At 43.0% G+C, this 23,445-nt stretch overlaps 1 protein-coding gene and 1 long non-coding RNA gene across 2 annotated transcripts in view; one reads left to right on the forward strand and one right to left on the reverse strand.

Annotated features, from left to right (window-relative positions):
• Positions 1-568: 568 nt before the first annotated feature.
• SLC3A1 (solute carrier family 3 member 1) overlaps positions 569-23,445 on the forward strand; it is a 32,038-nt gene continuing 9,161 nt past the window's right edge. The window contains exons 1-7 of the mRNA XM_024753467.1: positions 569-1,386; positions 4,126-4,305; positions 4,444-4,598; positions 7,207-7,332; positions 18,410-18,529; positions 20,595-20,719; positions 21,955-22,150. Of these exons, the coding sequence (XP_024609235.1) occupies positions 957-1,386; positions 4,126-4,305; positions 4,444-4,598; positions 7,207-7,332; positions 18,410-18,529; positions 20,595-20,719; positions 21,955-22,150 (1,332 nt within the window). The 5' untranslated portion in view covers positions 569-956. The remainder of the gene's footprint in view (positions 1,387-4,125; positions 4,306-4,443; positions 4,599-7,206; positions 7,333-18,409; positions 18,530-20,594; positions 20,720-21,954; positions 22,151-23,445) is intronic.
• Positions 6,695-15,087, reverse strand: LOC112405179 (uncharacterized). The gene is made up of 2 exons (XR_003004280.1): positions 14,964-15,087; positions 6,695-6,880 (listed from the first exon to the last, which is right to left on the reverse strand). It is a non-coding gene; the product is annotated as an uncharacterized LOC112405179 (long non-coding RNA).

Genomic DNA, 23,445 nt, shown 5'->3' on the forward strand with positions numbered 1-23,445 from the left:
GAGATAAAATAAAATAGCTTTAGTAACAAAGGTTTTGTTGTTCCCTGCCTCCAAATCCTCTTCCTCTTGTATTTATAGGAGAAGAGACTTTCAAAACAAAAAATAAAAAGCCTGTTTCCCCTTGCAAGATTTGGTGTTTGTTTCTTTTTCTCAGAGCTAGCTAAAAAGAAAAAAGAAATGTAAGCTATTTTTTTTATTGTGGTAAAATATACATAATATAAAATTTACCACTTTAAGAATCTGTAAGTGTACAATTCAGTGGCATTAAGTACATTTACATTGGTGTGCAGCCACCTCCAGAACTTTTCATCAGCCGAAATGGAAACTTTATATCCATTCAACAAAAACTCCCCATTACCCCCCTCCTTCCAACTCCTGGTAACTACAGTTCTGCTCTCGGTCTCTATGAATTTGTCTAAGTACTTCATATAAGTGGACTCAGACCATATCTATCCTTTTGTGTCTGGCTTCCTTCACTTAGCATAATGTCTTCAAGGTTCATCCATGTTGTAGCACATGGTCAGAATTTCCTTCCTTTTTAAGGCATATGTCACATTTTGTTTCTCCATTCATCCATTGATAGACACTTGGCTTGTTTCCACCTTTTGACTGTTGTGAGTAATGCTGCTTTGAACATCTGTGTACTCGATCAAGTAACACCTTAAATTGCAATGGAACCCCGTGTCCTCTTCCCATGTCCCCTCCTCTATGCCCATGTCCCAGTCCAGAACTGAATCCCTCAGTGTAGTGACTATAGTTACATCAGCCTCACAGGTGTAAAGAGAATTTTTTAAAACTCCCTTTACCTTTACCCTTTCTTCCTTGGCTGGACAAAGTCCAGCCAAGTTTATTTATAAACCACGCAAAGCTCGTTAACACAACCAAGCAATTCAGCGAGTTCCCTTCCCACTTTTGTTACTGCAGGAAGGCACTCCGCAGGGATAAGATTGTGAAACATGGCTGAGGATAAAGGCAAGAGAGATTCCATTGGAATGAGTATGAAGGGAGGCCGGACAAACAACGGGTTTGTACAAAATGAAGACATCCTGGAGATGGGCCCGGACCCAGGCAGCCCAGAGGATAGCCCACAGCACAATGCCGTGGACATCTTTGGCCCTGCGGAGCCCGACTTGAAGGATGTCCGGCCCTACGCGGGGATGCCCAAGGAGGTGCTGTTCCGGTTCTCGGGCCAGGCCCGCTACCGGGTGCCCCGGGAGATCCTCTTCTGGCTCACCGTGGCTTCTGTGCTCGTGCTCACTGGGGCCACCATAGGCATCATTGCCATCTCTCCGAAGTGCCTGGACTGGTGGCAGGCGGGGCCCATGTACCGGATCTACCCGAGGTCTTTCAAGGACAGCGACAAGGATGGGAACGGAGACCTAAAAGGTGCGTGCCTTGAGAGTTTGGGGCGTGTCCGAGATGAGGTTGTAGCGGACTCTTTCAGTTCTTGAAGGGCATTCATTATGCCTGGGTTGTGCGGTAAGCACGTTCCATCCAGTATGACTGGTCACGCCACGTTTCTCCTTGGTTATGATGTTTAAAAGCCCCTCAGCAGAACCCAACAGTTCTTCCCATATGATGAAAGGTTACTTGCTGGAGCCCTTTGAGCCCCCAAAGAGCTGTTTAGTTTATTGCCTGCTAGGAACCTTTGCGTAGTTGGTCATCCACTCTAACTTCCTACGTGGGCAAGTTTCCTCTTGAAATGTGTCCTGCTTCTGGGCACGTTAGAGTTGGTTATCTCAGAGTGACTGTTTAGCATTCCTTTTCCAGTGTGCACAGTGGCTGGTCTGGCAATCTGGTGGAGAGTTTCTGATTAGTGAACAAAGCATAAATAATATTTTAGAAAAAGATTAAGTGATGTCTTTAAAATGTGTAGGCTGAGTCTCTAAAGCTTAAATTCTGAGAAATGAAGGAAAGAAGAAAAGGCATAGAGTGGGTTGGTCATTACTTGAATTAAGGATTATTTAAAAACAATATCCACATTAATAAAAAAAGTTTTAAAAATTTAAAGTTATGCTAATAATTTCCTAGTGTGTTATGTGTGGAATGTCCTAATTATTTATTGTGTAAACAAGGACACAAACCATACACAGGAACTGTCCCAGGCAGATTGGTTGATACGGTCACCCTCGTTAAGGGCAACAATAAGGAACAAATAAACTAATAAGGTAATTTTTGATAATGATATTTGGCTTGAAGAAGACAAAACAGAATGCATTAATAGAGTATGGGAAGTGGAAATGAGCTTAATCAAACTTTAAAATGTTATAAATACACTCTTGAAATCTCCAACTTTCCTGACAACTAATAAAAGGCTTTTCTTTTTCATGCTCATATAATTTTTCTCTTTTTAAAGTCATCCTGCATCTTAGCTATTGAAATATTAAAAATATTGAAATATTTTCTGTCCTTCAAGATGCAGTTCAAACCCACTTCCTTCATTACTCTGTCCTTAACCTCCCAGTCAGTGGGCGCGCTCCCTCCCCAGAGCTCTCGTGGTGCTTTGCGGGAGCAGCACCTCTGATACTGCCTTGTAAGTGCCTGGGTGAGTTTCCTTTCAACCCCCGGCCCCCAGCATGGTCCTAGCACCTGCTTCTTACAAAGGAAATGCTTTGCAAAGTGATGTTTTGATGGAATAGAGCCCAAAACCCTAAACCCAAAAATACACTCCCCACTTCCTGGCCCTCCCTCTGTAATCTCCATCTAAATTCTCCTGCAAAGGCAACTTCTAATCACCTCTCACATTTGCGATTTCCAGTAACTTTTCCTTGAAGGACTGGCTGCTTCCTGTAATTAATAGGTATTTTTCCTCGAGGTTGAGGGGTTTTTTTTGTTTTTGTTTTTTGAGGGGGTTTTGTTGTTATTACTTGAAGAAAATGTTCCAGGTTTCAGTTCAGTTGACTGCCTTCTGTCCCCTGGAATGTGGGCCTGGGAGATCCCTTGTTTACTTTGTGTCTGTTCAGCCTCTGTTTTTATCATCCTGTTCCTTTGTGCTGGTTTTTGATATAAATCAAAATTCTGACTTAAATCTGCCTTAAAATTCTTTTGTTGCCTTTTGATACTCTGTGTGGTCTGACAGCCACCCACATAGGGGAACCGAGGTACAATGAGGACAAAGATAAGCAGCCTGTTACAGGGGAAGAGCCCCAAGGCCAGGAGTCAGGGGACTTTGTGCTTTGGTCTCTGTGACCTCGGACAGGCTGATTGTAGGAAGCCACATAGAGTCCCACAGAAAGTTACTGGAGGCTGAATACTAAACTCAACTCTGGCTCTGCATTTAGGACTCTGAACTAGAAGCACCGCCCCCCCACCCCACCCCACCCCACTATCTGCTAATTATCCTACGAGGTCCCAAGTACAGTTTCATTCCCATATCTCTTCTCAGCTAACTCTAGAATTCTCTTCTGTATAAATTCTTGGCTTCAGCAATATCCAAAGGAAATAGAATGTGGATCACATAGGTAATTGTCAGTTTTCTAGAAGCCACATTAAAAAAGTAAAAGAGAAACGAGTGAAATTAATTTTAATAATATACTTTGCATACTCCAACACATCCACTGTATCACTTCAACATATAATCAACATAAAAATATAAATGAGCTATTTTACATTCTTTCTCTTCATACTGGGTCTTCAAAGTCCAGCGTGTGTTTTACATTTACAGCACATCTCAATTCAGACTAGTCACACTGTAAGTGCTTGATAGCCACATGGCAAGTGGCTACACACTGGGCAGTGCAGCACAGACCACTTGACCATCGGGGCCATGTATTATTCTTCTTCGTACCTTGGCACTTAGCCCAGCATCTGGCCTGGATTAGGTGCTCAAAAACCATGTGTAGAATAAATTAACAATAGTGTAGTCTTGGTTTTAAGTATAAAATATGAACAAGCCACAGACAGATTTTTTTAAATGTTATGCATCGATGTTAAAGGTCAAAGGTTATTGCTAGAAGATTAATTTGCTGTTGTTTGTAGAACTAGACCTTGCTATTTGAATTTCACCCATATTCAACAAATTCTAAATATTTCTGTCTCAATATAAATATTTCCATCTTAGACCTATTGCTTTTATTTTTAATCCTTCAACTAAAAAAACCCAAACTTTATTTATTTTTCATTCAGGTATTCAAGATAAGCTAGATTACATCACAACTTTAAATATAAAAACTGTTTGGATTACTTCATTTTATAAATCATCCCTTAAAGATTTCCGACATGGTGTTGAAGATTTCCGAGAAATCGACCCCATTTTCGGAACAATGAAAAATTTTGAGAATCTGGTTGCAGCCATACATGATAAAGGTAAATTGAATGGAAGGTGGGTGGGATGGGTTAAGAAAAGCATTTCTCCAAATGCTTAACTTAAAGCATTTTTTCCTTCACTGTTACATTATTCTAATATAATCTTGTCCTAACATTTGAAATGTTTTCATTCATCAGGTTTAAAATTAATCATTGATTTCATACCAAACCACACCAGTGATAAACATGCTTGGTTTCAATGGAGTCGGAACCGGACAGGGAAATATACTGATTATTATATCTGGCATGACTGTACCCGTGCAAATGGCAAAACCATACCGCCCAACAACTGGGTAAGTACCGATGTGCTTGATTTACAGAGGGAAAATGGGCAACTCTTTAGTGATTAAACTGGTTATTTACAAAGCCCTGTTAAAAGAAAAAAAAAAAGATGGGTATAGTTTATGGGAAGGGGAACAAGTTTCCCAAAGAAATAGAAATAAAGTCCCAAGCCTCCTAATCATTTGATTTTGGATTTGGATTTTTCATTTTATTGTAGAGCTGATGTATTTCAGCAAATTAAAACCTATGCTCTCTATTAATGTCTTCTTCCTTTACTTCCCACTCTGTCCAGCTTAAACTCCATGTCCTATTTGTTCAGTAACTGTCTTGCTACTCTTCAGACCCCTTTGCCTTTCTGGCTTTTTGACTCCACTGTCGAACAAAACACTAGCCATAAATAAACCCAACCATCCATTTTCTCTTTACCTGAACCTCGGTATCTAAGCCTCTGGACACACTCATTGTCCCCACCTGAACTGATCCAGCCATTCGTTTGGGGGAAGTTTACTAAATCCAGCTGATCAACATACCCTCCCGCCTCTTGCCTTCTCCCCATCTTATCACTCTCGGCAGCAAACTCTACTTTAAAGAAAGAACAGAAGCCATCACACCTGCCCCCATTCCCACCCTCTTCCTAGTCACTTCTTTTGCAGCTGAGACCATGTCTCTCCTGTCTGGGGTTACCAGACTTACAAATGAAAATTCAGGAAGCCCAGTGAAATCTGAGCTTTAGATAAACAGTGCATAATTTTTTAGTGTAAAATATTGCATGGCACATACTTACACTAAAACAGTATTTGTTGTTTACCTGAAATTCAGATTTAATTGGATGTCTTATATTTTATCTGGCAACTCTACTCTTGTCCCAGGACAGTCCCTCTGCCCACTCTAGTTCACCTTCTCTCCTGCTTTCTGCGGAGCCTTTTCCTCTGGATCATCTGTCCCCCGTCCAGGGCCTCCTTCTTGACCTCCATAAACATTTAAAGAGGCTGACTCCTGGGCATCAACTTTTAGATGACCCAAGGGCACTCAAAGGACAAGTGTCAAAGCCGACTGTGTGATCTTCTCCTCCAGCCTCCCGTATCCCAGGTTCCATGAATGGCACTAATGTGCAGCCTGGTGAACAGGCCTTTAGCAAGTCCTGGCACTTTCATGTCCCTAATTTTTCTTTTCCCTGATCCACCACCTTTGAAAGTGATGATGACATTAGCAAACATTTGCTAGATGCTTACTGTGTGCCAGGCTCTGGGCTAAGTGTTTTATATTCATTAATTTATTTAATTCACCCTACAATCTTATGAGTTAGGCTTTAATTCCTATTTTGCAGATGAATAGACCAAGGCAGAGAAATGTTAAGCGCATTGCCCTGGTTCACAACTAATACATGAAAGGGCTGTGGACTGGATCTAGTCTAATTTTTACCGAGTGAACATAAATTGGTCTCAATTTTACATTTCTCTAATTGCTAATGATTATTATCTAATTACACTGAGGTCTTAATTTTACATTTCTCTAATTGCTAATGATTATTTATCTAATTACTAGTTATTAATGTAGTAGTTGCCTAATTACTAATGATGTTGAACACCTTTTCATCCATTTATTCACTTGAGCTTCCACTTCTGTGGAACACCTGTTTAATGGTTTCTTTCCCCAGTTTTTTGTTGGATTGTTTGTCCCTTTGAAATAGATTTGTGGAGTTTTTTTTGTTTTTTTTTTTTTGTATTTTGTATACTGATCTTTCTGTATACTGATATATACTGTAAAAATCTTATCCTGGTTTGTATCCAGGTGGGCCATGAGGTGATCTGGCGAGAGTATGTTTCCTCAAAAGGCATCAGCTACTACTTAGCTTGGGCCAATTGTTGCCATGGAAATGTGGACCCAGTGTGACTAGGTCTTCCAACTAAAAAGAAAATATTATGCAAAATCCCTCAGTTTGTAAATGCTGTCCAGATGTTCTCTTTAGTGTGAAATGAACAAATGGCTCAAGACAGAGCCCCGAGGAACCCTCACACAAGTTCCTCCTTCTGGAAATGCCACGGACATGAACATTTCTAGAAGGAGGAAAGCCGCACCCATGTCAAACGCAGCTGGGAACCAACGCTTGAAGTTGCTAGATTTCTTTTATTCCCGAGGACTGTAGAGTTTTAATTTGAATGATTCTAATACTTTTCTAAGGATACAGTTTAAACACTTGCTCTCTCTGGATTCAAGCTCCAAGACCAATACAATATGTCTTTCTCCCAAATTGGCCACCATTTGCTTTTCTTCACAAACAGGATTCCAGAGCCTGGATAGAAGATTCAAGAAAATATATTAGAAATGTCTGCTCCTTAAGCTGGCCTTTGTCCTGCCTTTGAGAGCATTGGTTTCATGTTGTGGTTGTTGGGAACAGCTTCTACTGTACAAGCACATCACAACCACACTTGTGGGGCATTAGGCCAGTGGATGGCATTTTTGGGAATTAATTTACCTAGTGTTCCCGCTAGAAAAAAAATTCTGGGGATTTGTGCACTCAGTCCTCAAGGGGCCGGGATGGCAATGATCATTCCTTTGTGGGCGATACCATCATAGGAACCGTGCTAAGCAACTGATTGGCTATTTTCTGTTTGCTAGTTAAGTGTATATGGAAACTCCAGTTGGCACTTTGATGAAGTACGAAACCAATGCTATTTTCATCAGTTTATGAAAGAGCAACCTGATTTAAATTTCCGCAATCCTGATGTTCAAGAAGAAATAAAAGTGAGTATAGACACCCACGCACACTTCTCTGTTACATGGGTGCTTAAATGGTTATTCGATATACTTCATGTGAAAAAATAGTAATTATGCGGGCTAAATCAAGCAGTGCAATTCAGTTCCGGAATTAAGGTGTCTGAAGCAAATACAGACTCTTAGGTATGTCAGTGGCTCCTTCCTTCCTCTAACCCAAATAATCGAAGTGGGAGGGAGGCAGAAACGCCTGTTGCCTTAGCTCTGAGGGGCTCATCTGCCTGTGACAATGAGCTGGTGCGGTGAGACGGGGCCAGAACGGGGGCTCGGGGGTCCAGCTCCCGTGTCCGGACCCAGCCCACCACTGGCTGCAGGGGGCTTCTGGGCGAGTTATTTGGCTTTTGTGTGTCTTGGATCCCTCATCCATGAAACAGGATTGATTGCAGTCTTTGTCTCAGAGAACTTTTAGGAACATTAGATGAGATAACCCATGCAAAACACTTCTGTATTCACTCAGTAAATATCAACTTATTGTCTGCTCCATGCCAGGTCCTGTTCTAAGCAATGGGAATGCAGCAGGGCATCAAAGCCCTGCCCTCAAGGAATTCCCAGTATCCTGAGGGGAAGGCAGACAATTAACAACTAAACATATAACATGTCAGGTGGTGATGAAGGCTTAGGGTAAAGAGCCTCGGAGTGCCAGGGAGAAGTTGGCTCAGAGACACCACTATATTGAGGTCCCATTTGCACAAAAACCTGACATTTGAAAGGGAGTCATGTGAACATATGGGGGAAGAGAATTTCCGGCAGAGAGAAGAGCAAATGCAAAATTCTTTGGGGGAGACTGAGCTCCACATGTTTTAGAAACGGCCTGGGGGCCGGTGTGCAGGGCTGCCAGATACAGCAAGTAAAATTACAGGACACTCAGTTAAATTTTAATTTCAGTTAAACAGAGAAGTACAATATTTGAGACATTCTCCTACTAAAAAATTATTCACTGTTTATCTGAAATGAAGACTTAACTGGTTGTCCTGTATTTTATCTGGCAACCCCACCAATGCACTGCAGTGAAATGAGGGAGAGAGTAAGGGAGCTGGGGTGCATAAACGAGGGTGGGAGCTGATGCCGTGGGGCAGTGGATGCTGCTGTAAGGGACGCGTGCTGCGTTAGAGACAGGAGCCGATGGGGCTCACACCTGTGTGGCAGCAGTTCCAGCAGCACATGGCACATAATTCACAATAAACATTAGCCATATTGTTGTCTCCATTATTGCTGCTGCTTCGGCTCTGATGGGCAAGAATTTAGGTTAGTGGGTAGTGCTCTGAGGTAGGTCAGGAGGAGACCCAAACAGAACGGGACAGGTAGCCGTGGGTCCCTTTCTACAGTTCACCACATCAGCCAAATAGAGAGGATGCAGGCTGCCAAGTTGGAGTCACTGACAACACCTGCACCCCTTAGTCAGTTCTTGTTTTGTTTTTAAATAACAGCTTTATTGACGTATAATTCACATACCATAAAATTCACACCTTTCAAGTATATAAGTCAGTGGTTTTAGTACTTCACAGAGTAATGCAAGTATCACTACTGATTTCAGAACATTTTCATCACCTCCAAAAGAAACCCCATACCACTCCAAGTCACTCCCATGGTCCCCTCATTTTCTCCCCCTGGGCCCTGGCAACCACTAAGCTACTTTCTGCCTCAATGGATATGCCTGTTCTGGACATTTCATATAAATGGAATCATACAGTACCTATCTAAATGTCTATGATTTGTATCTATATTTATAATTTGTATTTAACTATTTGAGAAACTGTTTTACAAAGCAGCTGGACCATTTTACATTTTTACTGGCAGTATATGAAGTTTCCAATTTCTCTGCATCCTCACCAACACTTGTTATTGTCTGTATCTTTGATTACAGTCATCCTAGTAGGTGCGAGGTGGTATTTCACTGTGGTTTGGATTTGTGTTTCCCTGATGGCTAATGATGTTGAGCATCTTTTCATGTGATTATAGTTTGTTTGTATATTTTCTTTGGAGAAATGTCTATTCACATCCTTTGTCCATTTAAAATTGTGTTATTTGTCTTTTTTGTCAGGTTGTAAGAGTTCTTTATGTATTCTGGATATGTGATTTGCAGTTAATTTTCTTCCTTTCTGTAGGTTGTCTTTTTACTTTCTCGATGGTGCCCTTTGAAGCACAAGGGGCTTTAACTGTTATGATGTCCAATTTATGTTTTTTTCTTTTCTTGCTTATGCTTTTAGTGTCGCATTTAAGAACCATTGCCTAACCCAAGGTCATGAAGATTTAACTCATGTTTTCCTTGGGAGAGTCTTGTAGTTTTAGCTTTTACACTTAGGTCTCTGGTGCATTTTTTGTTCATTTTTGTATATGGTGGTAGGGAGTCTAACTTCATTCTTTTCCACGTAGCTATCCCGTTATCCCGGCAGCATGCGTTTACAAAAGATTATTCTCTCATCATCGAACTGTCTTAGAACCCTTTTGAAAATCAATTGATCATAAATGTCGGGGTTTATTTCTACACTGTCAGTTCTGTTCCATCAATCTATATGTCTGTCCTTATGCCAGTACTGTCTGGATTACTATAGTTGTATAGTAAGTTTTGAAATTGGGAAGTGTGAACTCTACAGCTTCGTTCTTCGTTTTAAGACTGTTTGGCTATTCTGGGTTCTTTGCATTTCCCTATGAATTTTGTTATTTGTTTGTCAATTTCTGCAAATAAGCCTGCTGGGATTGTATTGAATCTATGGATCAGTTTGGGGGAGTATTGCCGTCTTAACAATATTAAGTCTTCTGATCCACGGACGCAGGATGTCTTTCCACTTACTTAAGGTCTCCTTGAATTTCTTTCAACAATGTTTTCAGTGTACGAGTCCTGCACTTCCTTTGTTAAATATATTCCTATAGACTCCTTAGTTCTAAGACTATTTTTACTATATATGTTTTCCAGAATTTAGATGAATTGCTTTGCGACCTCGAGGAGTAGGCACCTTGTCAAGGCAGCCTTGTCTCAGTTGGGAGAGGGGAGGTAGACATGGTCAGCCAGCTAACTAGGGGTTAGTTTTAAACTTCTCTGTTGGAGTGTGGACTCTCCTCTTCTCCATCACTGAAGATCATCTGCATACTCACACCCCCTCTTTGGGCCCCTACCGCTCTTATTAGGCACTTACTTTGTGCTTTACCTGGATCATCTCATTTAATGCTCAGAAGAAGCCTAACTTAAGAGATTTTATGGCCATTTTACCGAGAAGGAAACTGAGGCTTAGAGAGGTGACATCACCCACCTTGGGGGTGAGGGGACAGGATTCAAACCCAAGCACTGAGATTCTGGAGTCCACATTCTTAGCCACAACTCCACACCTGATTTGAGGCAAACTACTTCTCTCTGTGTGTTTCACTTTTCCTGCATAGTTTTTAAAAAATTAATTAATTAATTAATTTTTGGCTGTGTTGGGTCTTCACTCCTGCGCGCAGGCTTTCTGTAGTTGTGGCGAGCGGGGGCTACTCTTTGTTGCGGCGTGCAGGCTTCTCATTGCGGTGGCTTCTCTTGTTGCGGAGCACAGCTCTAGGCGCAGGGGCTTCAGTAGTTGTGGCTCGCTGGCTCTAGAGCACAGGCTCAGTAGTTGTGGCTCACGGGCTTAGTTGCTTCACGGCATGTGGGATCTTCCCCGACCAGGGCTCGAACCCGTGTCCCGTGCATTGGCAGGCGGATTCTTAACCAGTGCGCCGCCAGGGAACTCCTCTGCATAGTTTTTGCGAGGAGGTTTTCAATTGGAAATTCATAAATGGGAATATAAACCAGTTGTTTTATCTGGCAGTGGATTTCTCCAGGCTCGTTGTAACAATGTTGATGGATTGTCTGGAGATGTGTAGACAAGTGTGATAAATTTTGCCAAAATGTGCCAGCAATACATAAATCCTTTTTTGACTAACCCAGCTGTTCTCTTGCAGGCATCCAGGTAGTGGAGTACGTGAATAGGAGTCTTATTTACTGGACCTGCAGGATGAAATCCCTCTTGAGATGAATCATTATTGCCTCTGGTTGAGAGGTTAGACATTTTTGTAAGGCTGGTTTAGAAGACTTCTTATTAGAAGTAAATAAGAAAGGCTGAAAGCTGTAAGGGAAAGTTCTTTGCTCATGGAAAGGGACCTTTCACATGAAGGGGCTTCCGACACCCTCCTTCCCCCCAGCAGCACTTATCTCTGCAGCAGAGTTAAGCAGGTTAATAATTTGCAACGCTGAGAGTCTGTGGTGGGGAGGCATTTGGAATGAGCCCTGCTTGCAGACCAGCTTGTACTCAGAGTCTGAGCCTTCTTCTGCTGGGCTCCCATCCGATTTCAGCTTATTTGCACAGTGGGAGGCTGGCAGGGCAGCACGGAGCACCCTTCTCTCCTCTTAGTCCTCCCCCCTCCCCCTGCCTTGCACTGGCCGTTTGGGACTTGGCTCTGCTCTGAACCTCTCAGGGCTAGAGCATTTTCAGCTGGAGAAGTCAGGAGGTTTCCTCAGAGGAGGTGGGAGCTTATATTTGTCTAGCATTTTTTTTGTGTGTGTGTGGTACGAGGGCCTCTCACTGTTGTGGCCTCTCCTGTTGCGGGACTCCGGACACACAGGCTCAGCAGCCATGGCTCACGGGCCCAGCTGCTCTGCGGCATGTGGGATCTTCCCGGACTGGGGCACGAACCCATGTCCCCTGCATCGGCAGGCGGACTCTCAACCACTGCGCCACCAGGGAAGCCCCTGTCTAGCATTTTATACTTTTCCGATCACTTTGGTTTTTACTTGCCCTCCAAATCCCTTACTTGACAAATGAGGAAACTGAGGCCCAGAGAGGTGAAGTGACCAGTGGATGAGCTGTAGAGCAGGGAGGAGACTCTGATGGCCTGGCCCCATGTCTGGGGCTCAGTGTGACCCTGAAACCACCACATGGGAAGGCTGAGCCCTGGGGTAGGGTAGTAGTATGTTCATGGCAGCTGGGGACTGGGAACCAAGATGCCCTCCTGGCTTAAGATGGAATCAGAGCATAAATGTTGGCTCTGCTCTGCCCCTATTAAGCATGGTATTGCTGGAGAGAAGCAGCTCAATTCAAAATAAAATTTACTCATTACCTGCTTTATAAACCAGCTCTGTGCTTCATGCTAATCACTGCATGTCCTGTATGCCATGCACTTCATTCTAATTCATTCCCTCATTTAACAGTATGTGTTGTGTATTGGCCATTTGCCAGGGTATGATGGTTGATAATATGGGCCCATGTTGTGGCCATCACAGGCTATAATATTACATTATATTCTGGAGGGGGAGGTAGACAAACAGGAAATTACAATAAAGTGTGCTGAGTGGTCATGACAGTGGGAAGTAGGAGAATGCAGGGCAGGCACCTAACCTGGACACAGAGTGGGAGAGACTAGGGTACGCTTTACAGAGGAAGCAGTGTTACCTAGAGGATGAGTAAGAATGAGCCAAGAGAAGAGGGCTTCCCTGGTGGCGCAGTGGTTGAGAGTCCGCCTGCCGATGCAGGGGACACAGGCTCGTGCCCCAGTCCGGGAGGATCCCACATGCCGCGGGGCGGCTGGGCCCGTGGGCCATGGCTGCTGGGCCTGCGCGTCCGGAGCCTGTGCTCCGCAACGGGAGAGGCCACAGCGGTGAGAGGCCTGCGTACCGCAAAAAAAAAAAAAAAAAAAAAGAGAAGAGACACAGGTGGGAGCGTTCCCCGCAGAGAGGAAGCAGGAGCACAGCACAGTGAAGGTGCTGGGAGTTGTCCAATATGGAGACATGTTGTCCGGGGGTGGGGGTGGGGTGACAGGAGGGGATGAGACAGGAGGGTAGGAACCAGGTCATAAGCGGCATTGGAGGCCACGGTAGCATTGGGTTTAAAAGGTCTTGGGCAGGGAAATAATTTTTGATTTGCATTTGGAAAAATCAGTCTGGTTGTGGAGAAGGGGCTTGAGTAAGGCAGGTTCGAAGGTGGAGGGACCAGGGAGGTGGATGGTACAGTGACCAGGAGAGAATGGTGGGGGCTTTGGGCCAGTGAGGGTGGTGGCCTTGGAGAGGAGTCCAGTGTGACTCCCAGGTTTCAGATTTGAATGCTGGCTGGGTGGTGGGACTGCTTCCTGGGATGGGAGACATGGGAAGAGCAGGGGTGGCGGGGGGTGGTCTCAGTCATGCAGAGTTTGAGCTCTCTGAGAGACATCCAAGTGCTCAGTGGATAGCTGGATATAATGACATGGAACTCAGGGCAAGGTCTGGTCTGGAGATAAGACTTTGGGATTTGTTGACACGTGGACAATGCCCACAGAGGTCAGGTAGGTAATATCAGTGAGAGGACTGGGCCAGCTGAGGTGAACAAGGGGGCCAGTTGTCACTTAGCTTGTAGGGGTTGTTGTCATGTGGAAATGAGGGCCAGGTGTAGCAGGTCCTGCAACTAAAAAAAATAAAAGTAAAGGAAGACCAGATAACAAATGGATAGGGCGCCACACAGGGTTCCAATTCTGACGCACCACTTATTGCCGTGTGACCTTGATCAAGGTACATCATCTCCTTGTGCCTCAATTCCCCCGATGGTAAAATAGGAATAATAATGGTACATACTTTGTGGGGTTGTTTGGGGATTAAATGGTTTAACCTTTGTAAAGCACTTAAGACAGTGTGTTGCTTTTGTATAAGCATTAATACTTGTTAAGTAATCAATAAATGATAGATAAATGAGTCAATACTGTTGTGAAGTGAAATGAACAGAGGGTATAAGATGGAGCCCCAAGGAGTATTAATATTTAAAGGCGTGTTGAGCAGACAGAGGACTAGCAAACCAGAAGCAGGGTATCCTAGAGCCAAGGCGTATGAGGATTTCTAGACAACAAGGTTAGTCTGTGTCGTCAGACATGGCAGAGAGATGAGGTAATATAAAGACCAAAGCGTCAGTTGACTCTGGCAGCAGTACCCCTAATCCTCACAGAATTCCTGCAAGGCGGGTATTATTTTATTGATGAGGAAACCAAGGTTTTTGGAGGTTATGCAGATAAGCTAACTCATGCAGCTGGACAGTGGGGGAGATGGGATGGTACCCAGATGGGTCAGATTCTGGAGCCCATGATCTATGTATCCTGCTTCTGGAAGAGTTAACAAAGAATTTTACCCAGGTTTCTGGAGAGCAGTAGGGTTGGTTTACTTTCCTTGCTTATAAGCAGAGGATATGGTTTTCTCTCTGTCCTTCTGAAATAGCCTGTGCTTTCTCATTCCTTCTTGAGATGGATGACCTGGGATTTATGTCATTATCAAGAGGATGTCTTATATATCATCACATGTAAGAGCAGAGCTTTTCTCTGTTCCAAACCTGGCTTTTTAGGTAAATGGGCCCAGTAACTTCAGTCATCTCAAAAGGAAAGATTTGCCTCGAGGTTTTGAGAATTTGGATATCAATACAGTAAGTCCCCTACATACGAACGAGTTCCCTTCCGAGAGCGTGTTCGTAAGTCCAATTTGTTTGTTAAGTCCAACAAAATTAGCTTAGGTACCTAACTAATACAGTCAGCTATATAATACTGTACTGGAATAGATTTATAATACTTTTCACACAAATAATACATAAAAAACAAACACAAAAACCAAATAAAACATTTTAAATCTTACAGTACAGTACCTTGAAAAGTACAGCAGTCCAGTACCACAGCTGGCATCCAGAGGCTGGCGTGGAGTGAACAGGCAAGAAGAGGTACTGACTGGAGGAGGGAGAGGGGGTGGCAGATGGTAGAGCTGAAGCTGCAATTTCACTCACGCCTGATGTTGATGGCACAGGTTCTGGTTCCTTGCTGGATTCAGTTCTATCTACCCTCTTGAAAAAACGATCCAGTGATGTCTGGGTAGCAGCTCTCATCCTCTTCCCGTATCTCCAGTACTACTGTACTCTCTATACAGTACTGTACAGTAAAGTACACAAAAGCACAGCCACATGTAGAGGAGGCATGCACGTGACAATGTATGCCAGACGCATGAACTAACTTACGTGATTGTACATGCGGACGCACGTTCGCATCTTTGAAAGTTCGCAACCTGAAGGTTCATATGTCGGGGACTTGGTGTAATGCTGAACTGATTCCTTTTTCACTCAGAGCAGCAAGTTGTTTAAGGAGAAAAGAATGAAAATGTGCCTGGTGGAACAGGACTGTGTGATGTCATGGGAGTTAGTCAGAAATCGGGAACACAGTGTTCCCCAGAGTCCTGTTGTCCCTACGTGGGTCACCCAGACCTGGCGGAACCAGGCTCCTTGCCCATTTCCACATCTGGCCCCTGGGGGAGCTTAATTGGCATAAAGAGAGGGTTAACCATTAAAATCTGGAGCTGTCTTTTTTCACCTGGTTGAGAATAAATAGCACGAAGCAAATCTTTTTCAAGAGCAAATTTTGGATTATCTGGGTGAAAACCTCAGCGTTTAAAATGACTCTCAAAAACGAGCATCCAACTTTTGCTGTTTTGTTTCATCACACAATGATAACATCTCTTTCTGGACTACAGTGAACATCCCTGCCGGGGCCGTGTGCCTACGCTGGCGTACACGTTCCTCATTCTTTAATGTTGGGTTAATAGTTAGCAATGCTGAGATCCCCAGAGTGAATGAGGACCCCATGAAGAAAATGAGTAGCTTTATTTTAGGAAATCAGTGATCAAAAGCTTAATGTTTACAGCAGCATGGTGTTTAATGTTTCCCCACATTTATTCAGAGGCTGATTGGATGGGTTACAGTTATTTGTGCCCCACCCCCACCTAGAGCCCCTTCCAGTGTTCCCGCTTGTAGAGAACAGCGCCACCTGGGGGTGGACCCGGTTTGCGTGGGATCTGAAGCTTGTAAGAATTGGGGGACTTTTTGAAATGAAAAAGAAGAAAAGGGTATAAAATTAGGTACAGAAGAATGAGTGCTCATTTAGAATGAAAAGCGAATGTGGGTAGGAGCCCATACAGTGAAGGGTCCTGAAGCTTCGGCTTCGTTAGCTTCACGCTAAGTAGGCCCTTAGAGCCCACTACAAATGAGGCAATTCTGCAGATCCTGTTCTACAAATGAGGCGCCTTCATATCTGGTGACTTCTCCAGCTGAATCTCTAACCAACTGCCTTCCCTTCCCGCCATCCTGCTGCGCTGACCTCCCTGGCAAATCCTGCTCTTTCACCCCCTTGTGTAAGCTTTGTGTAACCAAAGCTCCTTTCCTTCAAAGTTTCATCGTGTCTGTGATTTAAATATTTGTGCATTAATATTTGTCCAGCTAAGGATTCTAAAAAAACCCGTGAGACCTAGGACTGTGTTTATGTTGTGTTGTATTTTGCTCATGGTTCTAGTACCAAGGCTTATTAGCTAAGTGCCTGGTCCCTAGTTGGAACCCAAATACTTATTGAATGAATGAATGAATTTGTGAAGAAGGATGCTAGATAAGAATAAATTTGTGGGTTTGTGCCCCAAAGAAAAATTCCACTGGGTAAGGCCAGCTTAAGGGTATTTGGGTCAGCTGTGGTCAAGATGAGGACTGTCAGCAGCAGAGCCTGCTCTTACATTTGAAAAACTTGTTCAAGCTTTGCCATTCAAAATCTCACCTTGAAGAGGCTGACATCAGCCTTGCGTTCAGCCTGTAGAAACCTTTGGGAGCCTTGGGACTTCCCTGGGGGTGCACTGGATAAGACTCTGTGCTCCCAATGCAGGGGGCTGGGTTCGATCCCTGGTCAGGGAACTAGATCCTACATGCATGCCACAACTAAGAGTTCACGTGCCACAACTAAGGAGCCCACCTGTGGCAACTAAGACACAGTGCAACCAAATAAATATTTTTTAAAAAAGAGAAACTTTTGGGAGCCTTGAACGGCAGCACTCCAGGCTCCATATGCACATGTAGATACAAGAAACATACTTTGAATCAAGCAAGTGATTCTGGGAACAGTCCTTATTTGGGATCTATAGCTCTGTTCCCCTCACTAGGTGAGAATTGGCTTCTTCACTCCACTACTTTCAATTACAGGTGGTTCTGCTCTAATGTGATATACACATTCCTATAAAACCTTCCTTTCAGCAAGGATTGAGCTGAAAGGAGAGCAGGGAGAGCCACTGTCCCTTTGCAGGAGGGTGGCTTTTGGTGGGTACAGGAGTAGGCCCAGCTGGGAGGGGTTGGCATGCGAGGGGAGCTGAGACTAGGCCCTCTGCTTTTCAAGGTCACCTGGTCTTCCTAACCGCCCCAATACAGGCCAAGTCATCCTCTGCCTCCATGCTTGACTCATGCTGTACCCCAAACAGTCCAGAATGTTCTTCTAGAGTCACTTCCTGATCATATCCCACCAGCCAAGTTCAAGCTCTAGCTTTTCCTTGCTTGGCTGTGCCCACCCATATTAAATTTGATCTTCTCGGAGGTCCAACAGTCATGCAGAGTAATCTCCTCCCATGATTTTGAACCGTGTCCTGCCTTGTGTTAGGTAACCCTCTCATGTCTCATGTGTCCCCAGCTACTCTGTAGATGCCTCGAAGCCAGGGAACATGCTGTACTCCTTTGGTGTCCCAACAGTATCACACCATGTTTGACTCATTCAGCCTGATACCTCATTCTTTCATTCCACGACTGGTTCACTAACAGTTGCTGGGTCAGTGGCAAGGGAAGCAGAAATAAAAGGTGCAGTTCTTTCCCTCCACAATCTCCCAGTCTGGTGGAAGAGCCCTTCATGATTGGGCGCTTAATTGGTGATTTTCTCTGTTCGGAGTGACCTTGAAGGAACTGGGCATGGGGCAGATGAACTACATTCCGTTTCTCCTGAGTCCCATCTTTCATTTTGAGTGGATTCTTTAAACTTTGGGAACATGCTCATAGCATCAATTACAAATGTAACATTCTGAACTCAACTATGAGAGAAGAATAGGAGCCCATAAATGCAGTTATTCAAAGTTCATTATGCTCAGACACTGTGGTGCTAAATCGGTAAGAATACGAGTGCTGTGCTTGTTTTATATGTGGAGGTGACTGTTTTATGATGGAAGTCATTAACAGACAAGGCCTTTATTAAACCTTATGACAACAACGTGTGGTTAACGTAACCAAGTGTTTCGCTTCTTCATGTTTAGGAAATTATACAGTTTTGGCTCTCAAAGGGTGTCGATGGCTTTAGCTTCGATGCTGTTCAGTTTCTTCTAGAAGCAAAGCATCTGAGAGACGAGGCCCAAGTGAATAAGAACCAAATCCCGGTAAAGTTTTAAACATATACGTATATATGTTTTAAAAATATATTTTAAAATAAACATATTTATATATTTAAAAATGTTATATATGTATATATTTTTTCTGAAAATGTCATCAGAGTGTTGTCTTTTTTAGCCTGAGACACCATTTACCAGAGGGAAGTGTTTTGAATCATTTTCTTTAGAAAATACAGAGGAGTTTCGAATGCATGTGACCAGATATTTCCTTCCACTGCTTCCTCCTGAGTGATCCCTATAGGAGTCCCTCGAAGACGAGGTTTCTGGAGGGCATGGACAGTGGGGACGCCACCGAAGGCCATAACTTACTGTGATTTTGTCAATCACTCAAGCTCAGGGGAGGCGGCCTAAATTCCCCAAGTGCTTTTGTAGTCATTAAAGGACACACAGGTAGAAGGGAAGGGAACTAACACTTGCTGAGTGTCAGTTGTATGCTATTTGTTGTATCCATTTAACTCTCTCAACATCTTGTGAGGTTTCATGATCCCCATTTAGCAAATCTTAGAGAAATTAATTTATCAGGGTGACAGAGGTGATAAACAGAATTCCACCCAAGCCTGCTGCAGAATTTGGGCTCTTTGTGCTTCCACACCAGTGGTTCTCAACCTTCCTCCCATGTCACACGTGAGAGAGTAATAATCCCATGCCCCCCTCACTCCTCTAGTTGACCACCATTCTACAGTCTCTGTTTTCAATGGCCAAGTAGACAGTAGTCCTAAAAAGCATTCCAAAATAACGGATTTGTACATTTACACAATGAAATGTCAAAATAAATGAATTATAGTGACACAGCAATATGGGTCAATCTTAGTGATATAACGTGTAGCAAAAAAATCTAAAATTATTATATATAGCATGATGCCCTTTTTAGAAAGTAAAATTAAATTCATATGGTCACCAGCTTGATAGTCCTGAGTAACAAAGGGAAGCTGGCCATGCATGGGCTAATTATGAGACCATGTCATGAACCAAAGTTTATGATTAAGCTTTTTTTTTTGCACATGATTTCCAGTAGAACGGAAAAATGAAGGGGAAAAAAGGTCGTGTATTAGTCAGTTGTCCCAAAGAGAAGCACTTATCCTTGGAGGAGAAGAAATCTCAAAATAACCTTGCTAATTATAATAAGATGTCCTAAGACAGGCGTATGTTTCCAGTCAAGACAAATGATCAGAACAATGGGTTTTGTGTGCTACCCAAGAAAAACTTAAATAACATGTAATTTCTGGAAGACATCTAAGATTTCAAAAAACTTCCCTTGATCTAGCAAGGGAAAATCACTTATAAAAAAGGGGTCAATATGTTTCCAGTCAAGACAAATGATCAGAACAATAGGTTTTGTGTGCTACCCAAGAAAAACTTAAATAACGTAATTTCTGGAAGACATCTAAGATTTCAAAAAACTTCCCTTGATCTAGCAAGGGAAAATCACTTATAAAAAAGGGGTCCACTGAATGGATAGCAACTCATGGACTCTCTAGCCTGTCCACGTCCTAACCCAGGACTTACAAACTGAGCCTGTATTAGACATAATCTTTTACTTTGATTCCAGAAGATTACTGTAACCCTAGGAAGGCAGAGAATGAGTATCACAAAAAATTACTAAAACCCTGGAAAAGTATAACGGTAAGAATAAAGGACAGAAATGGTAAAGAAACAAATTTAAATGCATGATATTAATAGTTTTGTAAGCAGATAATGTAATAATACACTCTATAATTAAGATAATTTGTTTTGTCTGCCTTTAAAAATGTCTGGTGTATTTGGGACAATAAAATGTTTAGGAGGATTTTATTAAATACATTTGTAATCAGTGTTTAGGTGTTTGGTAAAATTTAACTTGTTTACTATAGTTAATAATTTATACACAAAATGAAACACTAGTAGTTTCTAATGTTCTTTTCCATCCACAAATTCCCTTGAGCAGCGTAAGTCCTAGGACCATCTTTGAGCATGTGTGTCTTGGCTTGAGCCCTTTGAAGAGACAGTCCGTATTCACATGAGGCCAGCTATGGGCATTTGACATGATGGTAACCATGCTGTCCTGTTTTCAAAGGACACAGTCACTCACTACTCGGAGCTGTACCATGACTTCACCACCACACAGGTGGGAATGCACGACATTGTCCGCAGCTTCCGGCAGACAATGGACCAGTACAGCAGGGAGCCTGGGAGATACAGGTAACCACGGGCGCAGTGTGTGATCTGCACTTTATCCCTCACAACCAAGCATTCTTAAGAGATTCAGTTATAATTTAATAAACCGCATAATTACAATGTATCATAACTCAGTTATGCTAGGGCCTGGTATAGTCTCTCATGTTCCTTAACTTTGCTGATTTTGTTTCCTCTTTTGTAAAATGAAGCAAATCCCGCAGTACTTATTCACAGGAATTTTGTGAAGATTAATTAAAAGATAATATATTATCCAAAGGTTAGTCATTAACCATTACTATTTTTTATCGTTATTTGACCTGTTAGCATGCAAATGGGTCCAACTAAACTGTTAGCTGTTAGGTTAGTTAACATGTCTCAGTTTTCTCAACAATTAAAAAGTGATGATGACACCCCCATAAGGTTGTTGTGAGATTACATGAGGTAATGTCTGTGAAGCACTTAAAACAATGCCTGGCACATAATAAACACTCAATGAATTTAACTCTTATTGTGTTTATATAGATTACCCAATAGAATCAGTGGAAAAGGAGTTCAAGAAATTTCTTCTCCTTAAAGTAGGTCCTCTGATCACTATTCCCACTTTACAGATGAGGAGACTGAGACTCTGAGCATGCAGGTAATGGTCACATAGGTAGTGGCCACAGAGATGGGACTGGAACTGAAACACGCGAGCTCCAGATACTATGTAACTTATCCATTAATGTAATGTCTCAAACAGCTAAAACCAGCATTGATGTGGGTCATTTCAGGCTCATATGTCTTCCCTGGAGTGTTTGGTTTTCAACAACTGAGAGTGCACCCCAATAATAAAGTGAGACTTTATAGGGATTCCAATACAAGGGGAATTTGGGGGAACCCCTCTTACCTTATATGCAGACATATACTGTACATTCTAAGTGGAGTGATGAGAATTGCTAAATAAAGTCTTCCTGCAAGTTACTGAGTTTCATTCAGAGTTAGAAAGAAAAGAACAGTATTGACTGAGATCCAAACGTGTTTCTTTTAGACATGGCTTAGTATTAAGCTAGTCTTTGGGTTTAATATGAGAAATTGCCAGGTGACCCAGTGTGCCACTTCTTAGTCATCTGGCTTGATTCTGCTTCCCAGTGAGCCCTAGCCAATACTGTTATCAGTATGCATTCACCTCCCAACATCCTGTCCATGAGACACAGCAGCTGCAAAGCGCTTTCCCAGTCTCCTGACAGGCCCTGATGTCACTGCACTGCCAACTCTTACAGGTTCATGGGGACTGAAGCCCATGGAGAGAACATTGCCAAGACCATGATGTACTACGGTCTGCCTTTTATCCAAGAAGCAGATTTTCCCTTCAACAGTTACCTCAGTAAACTAGACATGCCTTCTGGGAACAGTGTGTTTGAGGTTATCACATCCTGGATGGAAAACATGCCAGAAGGAAAATGGCCTAATTGGATGGTAAGTCCTTATGCGCAGCTCAGCATACGGTGCTGGTGTGCTTGCTGAATAGTCCTCTGAAACAAGGGGCACATTTGTCTCTAAGTGACCTTCACCTTTCCTTCATTTTGTGATTTAGTGAGCCAGATGCATCCCAGCTCGTGACCAGGTTCTTGTCATTCTTCATTCTTTTCCTTCTGGTTCTGAGACTAGATAATTTCAACTGGTCTGTCTCATTTGCTGAGTCCTTGGCCAGTTCAAATCTGTCCAGCCCGTCTAGGGAAATTTTCACTTCCTTTATTGTATTTTTCAACTGTAATTTTTTTCATAATTTCTCTTTATTGACAGTATCTATTTGATAAGGCATTGTTCGCATACTTTTAAAGAATCCTGTAGATGTTGTTTAGGTTTTTGAACACGCGTATAAGAGCTGATTTAAAGTCATTGTCCACTAAGTCCAATGTTTGGGTTTCCTCAGCCAAGTTTTCTGTTGATGCTTTTCTCCCCCTCTGTATGGGCCATACTTTCCTGGTTCTCTGCATGTCTTGTATTCTTCTTTGCTGTTGTTGAACACTGGATATTTTAAATAGTAAGTATAGAAATTTTGGAGATCACATTCCCCCCTCTCCAGTGTTTTGTTTCTTCAGTGACTTTCTTGGATTAATTCTGTAACGTCTGTGTTACCTGTTGCGTGTGACCATTGACGTCTCTGCTTGGTCAGCTAGTGACTGTTAAGATTCCTTAGATGCCTTGAACCTGTAAGTCTCCCAGCCTTTGCTGAGGGGCTGTGTGCGGGGTGGGCATGCTTTCAACACTTTGGCAGGCAGCTTACAGCTCCGCCTTAGTCTTTCCTTTCTGCTTGAGTTTCAGGGTTAGCCAGAGGGGAGAGATTAGATTCTTGGGGCTCCCCTGGCTACCTGTGCAGCCCTGTGCATGTGTGTAGGCTTTTAGATTCCAGGAAGATGTCAGAGGCTTACGGTCATCTTATTCTAACTTGCAAGTTTTTGGGTCAGTCTCTGTTTAGCCCAGGTTGGTAATGCCGCCTCAGGCAGGTATTGATAATCAGTTGCTGCTGATTGTTTTTGGCAAGTGCCTTGGGGATAAGACAATCTGCACAGTTAGCTTTGAGTCAGACCAGATAAAGAAAAAACCCAACCAAAAGTGAGCCGCTAGGAAGGTCGAACAGTGCCAGTTCTCTAGAGATGGAGCTTTTGATGAACTCAAAACCTATTTTGGTCCTCCAGTGGCTACTAGGCTGCTGGGTTTTACATTTTCTGTTGGGTTTTCAAGGCTATCTTGAATCTGAGTGGAGGGGC

This window comes from Neophocaena asiaeorientalis, unplaced genomic scaffold (assembly GCF_003031525.2).
Source record: "Neophocaena asiaeorientalis asiaeorientalis breed wild unplaced genomic scaffold, Neophocaena_asiaeorientalis_V1.1 scaffold171, whole genome shotgun sequence".
NCBI lineage: Eukaryota > Metazoa > Chordata > Mammalia > Artiodactyla > Phocoenidae > Neophocaena > Neophocaena asiaeorientalis.